This window comes from Myotis davidii, unplaced genomic scaffold (genome assembly GCF_000327345.1).
Source record: "Myotis davidii unplaced genomic scaffold, ASM32734v1 scaffold509, whole genome shotgun sequence".
Lineage (NCBI taxonomy): Eukaryota > Metazoa > Chordata > Mammalia > Chiroptera > Vespertilionidae > Myotis > Myotis davidii.
The window spans coordinates 642,899-647,696 of record NW_006382996.1 but is presented as its reverse complement, the minus strand read 5'-3'; the positions used below and the strand labels follow the sequence as shown (position 1 = coordinate 647,696).

Sequence of the window (4,798 nt, the reverse complement as noted above, 5' to 3'; positions counted from 1 at the left end):
GGAGGGCGCCGCTCTGGTCCTGGTCCTGGTCCTGGTCCTGAGCGCCCTGCGCGGGGCTCTGGGTGCCGGGTCCCGACCAGCAGCGCGGGTCTCGGCCCGGGGCTCGGGTTCCCAGCTTCTACCTTTGACCTTTGGAGGGAGATCCATCCAGGGGCTTAGTCCCGAGCCCTGCGGAGACGGACCGCCCGTGACCTGGCTCCGCTTTGCAGCTCTTAGCTCCTTGTCACTTCCCTTTTCCTTCAGGGATCTGTGCACACCTCCCGCTGAGAAGGAGGCTCTGCTCTGTGATTAGGGTGAGCAAACAGGGGTCAAAAGGTAAAGAGAAAGTTGCCTGCTGGCTCAGTTTTAAATTAGAACAGAAGGCGAGGATGCTAGTAGCTGTCGCATGGGAACGTTTAAAAATGCCTGGGGCGCCCTGACCTGTGTGGCTCAGTGGATAGAGCGTCGGCCTGCGGACCGAGGGGGTCCCGGGAGGGTTCCATTCCGGTCAAGGGCATGTACCTGGGTTGCGGGCACATCCCCAGTGGGGAGTGTGCAGGAGGCAGCTGATCGATGTTTCTCTCTCATCGATGTTTCAAACTCTATCTCTCTCCCTTCCTCTCTGTAAAAAATCAATAAAATATATTTTTTAAAAAAGAATGCCCAGGGTTACTTGTCTCAACTCAGGTTTCCTCAGAAAAGACAGGTGCAGTCTTGTTCTTTCCCACTAGGGTAGGTGGTAGCTGGTCCTTCCCATCTCGGAGGGCCTGCGAAGACATCTGTGCCCTGTCCCTCGCAGAAGCGGAACGCACGAGCTTGCTGTCTGCCCATGCTTGCCCCCATGCTTGCCCTCTCGTCTGTTTGTCCTGCCTCTCACTTCCTTGACCTTTCTTAAGCCACATGATAACGGCGAAGCTTGGCCTTCCACAAAGTTACCCCCAGAAACACACTGTTGTCTCACTTAGAGCCTCAAAGGTAGTGTTCCCCTGGCCTGAACTCAAGAAATCTTCAGACTTTTACAGCCCTCAGGGTAGAGATCCAATGTCCGGGTGTACCTGGGCTGGGGGCAGCACAATTGCAACTTCCTGGTGAGGGGCGTGGAGGGTCTGTCTCCCTTCTGCCATTTTCTTTATAGAAACTAGACGTGTGGGGGAAAAAGACACAATTTTCTCTGCCCCAGCTGTTTCCAGAGCTCCTGGGGAAGAAATAGGGAAGTGGTGGACAATTTACCTGGAGTCTATTTTTCTTTTCTTTCCCTCTATTTCCCCAGTATATACAAGCTGAACCACCCACCAACAAGTCCCTGTCTAGCCTGGTTGTACAGTTGCTACAATTTCAGGAAGAAGTTTTTGGCAAACACGTCAGCAATGCACCGCTCACTAAACTGCCGGTGAGTGCAAAAGCCAGGGGGTGAATCCTCAAAACTGGAGAAGCTGTTGTTTTGTTTTTTAGCTGGGGGGTGGGGGGGGGGGGTTGTAAATTTCATAATTTTTGAAATTTGGGTAATTTTTTACCATCCCTATCCCTGGCCAGGACATTGATGCCTTGGCCTAGTCCCCAGTTTACCATTCCCTTTGTCTTAGTAATACTTTGTGTAACAGGTTATTTCAGAGTGTGTGAGCTCGGTGCGTGAAACTCTCATGGCATGGATTTGCACGGGCTTGTGTTCAAATCCTGGCTGTCACTTGGTGTCTCTGTGACTTGGCCAAGCAGTTTACGTCCTTTGCATCTTGGTTCCTTCATCTCTAGATAGGATTAGTATGACAACACTATGACCGTTCTGTAATGGTCAGTGAGGGAACCCAGTAAGTGCTTGGCACAAAGTGGGGCTTTGTGATTTTTCATTTTTTTCTCTCCCCTCTTCTAGGCTACATGATACAATGGCACAGAGGTTAAAGAATTCCAGCTTTGAGAGGGAGAACACTGTAGCGTGGGATTTTGTGAGAGGATTAAGTAATAAGAGAATTTAGGATGTAACTCTTACATACCTCTTCCCTGTCTCAATTTTGTAGATCAAATGTTTCCTAGATTTCAAAGCAGGAGGCTCGCTGTGCCACATACTTGCAGCTGCCTACAAATTCAAGAGTGACCAGGGATGGTGAGATGCCCTCTCTTGATGCTTTTTATATGTAGTTTAGAGGGATTTTCCTCGGGTAAATTTTTCCTCAGGGTCTCTCTGGGGTGGCAGAGCTTAAGTAGACATTTTTATGAGTCTCTTACTTTGCTAGGTCAGTAGGCCTGACTTGCTAGGTCAGAAAAAGGGCTGGGAGCCAGAGCCAGAATAGTCTCCAAGACTGAGTGAGTATGTGTGTGTGCGTCAGTGTGTGCATTGCAGAGGAAAATGGATTCTTAGGTTGGCATCTCAAACTCTGCTTTGTCCTTTGGACTCAGTACAGAGTGAGTTGAGATCAGTAAACCCCGGATTCTAGGGAGTTTTGACAATAGCCATGAATGGGATTGCCTCCTAGTTTCCCAGGTTAAATAGTCACATACCCTAACCCAGTGGTTGGCAAACCGCGGCTTGCAAGCCACATGTGGCTCTTTGGCCCCTTGAGTGTGGCTCTTCCACAAAATACCACGTGCGGGCGCGCACATACAGTGCGATTGAAACTTCGTGGCCCATGCGCAGAAGTCGGTTTTTGTCCTGGGCGAGTCTGTTTTGAAGAAGTGGCGTTAGAAGAAGTGGGGGTACGTTTGCTGAGGTAGACCCCTCAGATTGAGGACATTTTTAGCAAAAGCCAGCTTAGGAGTACCCTAATTAAGTTAATAACAATGTACCTACCTATATAGTTTAAGTTTAAAAAATTTGGCTCTCAAAAGAAATTTCAATGTTGTACTGTTGATATTTGGCTCTGTTGACTAATGAGTTTGCCGACCACTGCCATAACCTGATCCCCCAACCTCAACTATATCACTCACTGGATTATTGCCTCTTCACAAGGCGGCGTTACGACTTCCAGAACCCATCACGCATGGACCGCAACGTGGAAATGTTCATGACCATCGAGAAGTCCTTGGTGCAGGTACTGGTCAGGAACCTGCCCCCTTTCACCTCCCTTCCCTCAGCATGAATCCAAAGCACCCTCCCCCATAATCTCACTCCATCTACTTCTTCTCCCCACAGAATAATTGCCTGTCTCGACCAAACATTTTTCTGTGCCCCGAAATTGAACCCAAACTGCTAGGAAAATTAAAGGACATTATCAAGAGACACCAGGTGAGTGGGTGGGTCAGGAGAGGTGTTGGAAAGTCCACGACCCTTTTCCTGATGTTTCCATTCAATAAATAGCCCTGAGGGGCCATGTGTTCTGCGGCGGAGGTGCCTCTGCCTACTTGGAAAATGACTAGACTCGAAGCCTTGGGCCACTCTTTCTCTGTCTGCTCCTCCCATTTTCCAGTCTTGACAGGTTTGAGTCACTGTTCCTAGAGACTCAGTCTGGGGGAAAAGCTTTTACTTCCAGTGAACTTGGTATTGCCTGAGGTCAGAGAAATGAAATCTTTGTTCTTTGGAACTCTAGCATAGGAAGCAGATGTCATTGCTAAAGACACACAGTCACCTTTACATTTCCCATATGTGGATTATTTACTCAGATTATCTGTAGCAGTTTTTAATTCTTTGACTTTTCTTCATTATTATTAGCACAATCCCAGCTATTTTCCTCTGCCATTCAGCTAGTGTGTGCTTAGTAGAGAGGGCAACTCACTTTAATACCATTCTGAGCAAAATATGATTAGGAAGGCAGATCTGTGGTTAAATCTTATTTTGGCTTATTTATGCTGATGAGTGATTTGGAGGGGGGTATATTTACCTCCTTTTTTGTGCCATCCAGGGAACGGTCACCGAGGATCGGAACAGCGCATCCCACGTTGTGTATCCTGTCCCAGGGAACCTGGAAGAAGGTGAGGCCTGGCTTCCCTGGGCACCTCAGTGAATGGCTTGGACTAGGAGGCGGAGGGCTGCTCAGATCCCATGCGGTGCCTGGGCTGCTCTCTCAACCCTAAATTCTCCTACCGCCTTACATTCCTATTTACAGGTCCTCGCTGCAACAGGAGTTATATACAGAGTTCTTTTTTGTACCCCATTAGCTTATGTCTCTCCCTGCTCTGTCTCTATCCCCAGAGGAATGGGTGCGACCAGTCATGAAGAGGGACAAGCAAGTTCTTCTGCACTGGGGCTATTACCCTGACAGGTGAGGATGGGTTTGGGGATAGGAGTAAGTACAGAGCCAGGCTGGGAGGTGCTAGGACATCTAGCAAAGCAAGAAGGAGTAATTCTCAGCATTGTGTGTGTATGTGTGTGTGTGTGTGTGTGTGTGTGTATGGGGTTTTTTCTTCACTTTATTATCTTTTGGGGTTATTTTAGGGTTATTTTGTTTGTTAGTTTGTTGTTGTTTTTTAGGTTTGTTAACTTGTTCTCTCTCCTATTATGTGAATCCCCTATCTTGGGAGAGGTTGGTATTTATTGGACCAGGCTTAGGCTAAAAGAATTGGGGCTTTACATGCAAAATCGTTTTTCCAGTATAATTTTTGATAAGTAAATATTAGAAACAATCTAAATGTTTAATGGTGGGGAAATGTTTCAGCCAATTTATATATCTATTTAGTGGGCTATTATTCAGCCTTTATTTATTTTTAAATATGTTTTTATTGATTTTTAATATACTTTATTGATTTTTTACAGAGAGGAAGGGAGAGAGATAGAGAGTTAGAAACATCGATGGGAGAGAAACATCGATCAGCCGCCTCCTGCACATCTCCTACTGGGGATGCGCCCGCAACCCAGGTACATGCCCTTGACCGGAATTGAACCTGGGACCTT

At 47.3% G+C, this 4,798-nt stretch overlaps 1 protein-coding gene across 11 annotated transcripts in view; it reads left to right on the top strand.

Annotated features, from left to right (window-relative positions):
* Window positions 1–4,798, top strand: part of SMARCC2 (SWI/SNF related, matrix associated, actin dependent regulator of chromatin, subfamily c, member 2) — a 23,960-nt gene that overhangs the window by 2,585 nt on the left and 16,577 nt on the right. For all 11 annotated transcript variants that reach the window (XM_015557435.1, XM_015557438.1, XM_015557437.1 and 8 more), the window contains exons 3-8: window positions 1,250–1,369; window positions 1,992–2,077; window positions 2,921–3,002; window positions 3,104–3,196; window positions 3,810–3,879; window positions 4,100–4,169. In XM_015557435.1, the coding sequence (XP_015412921.1) occupies window positions 1,250–1,369; window positions 1,992–2,077; window positions 2,921–3,002; window positions 3,104–3,196; window positions 3,810–3,879; window positions 4,100–4,169 (521 nt within the window). The remainder of the gene's footprint in view (window positions 1–1,249; window positions 1,370–1,991; window positions 2,078–2,920; window positions 3,003–3,103; window positions 3,197–3,809; window positions 3,880–4,099; window positions 4,170–4,798) is intronic.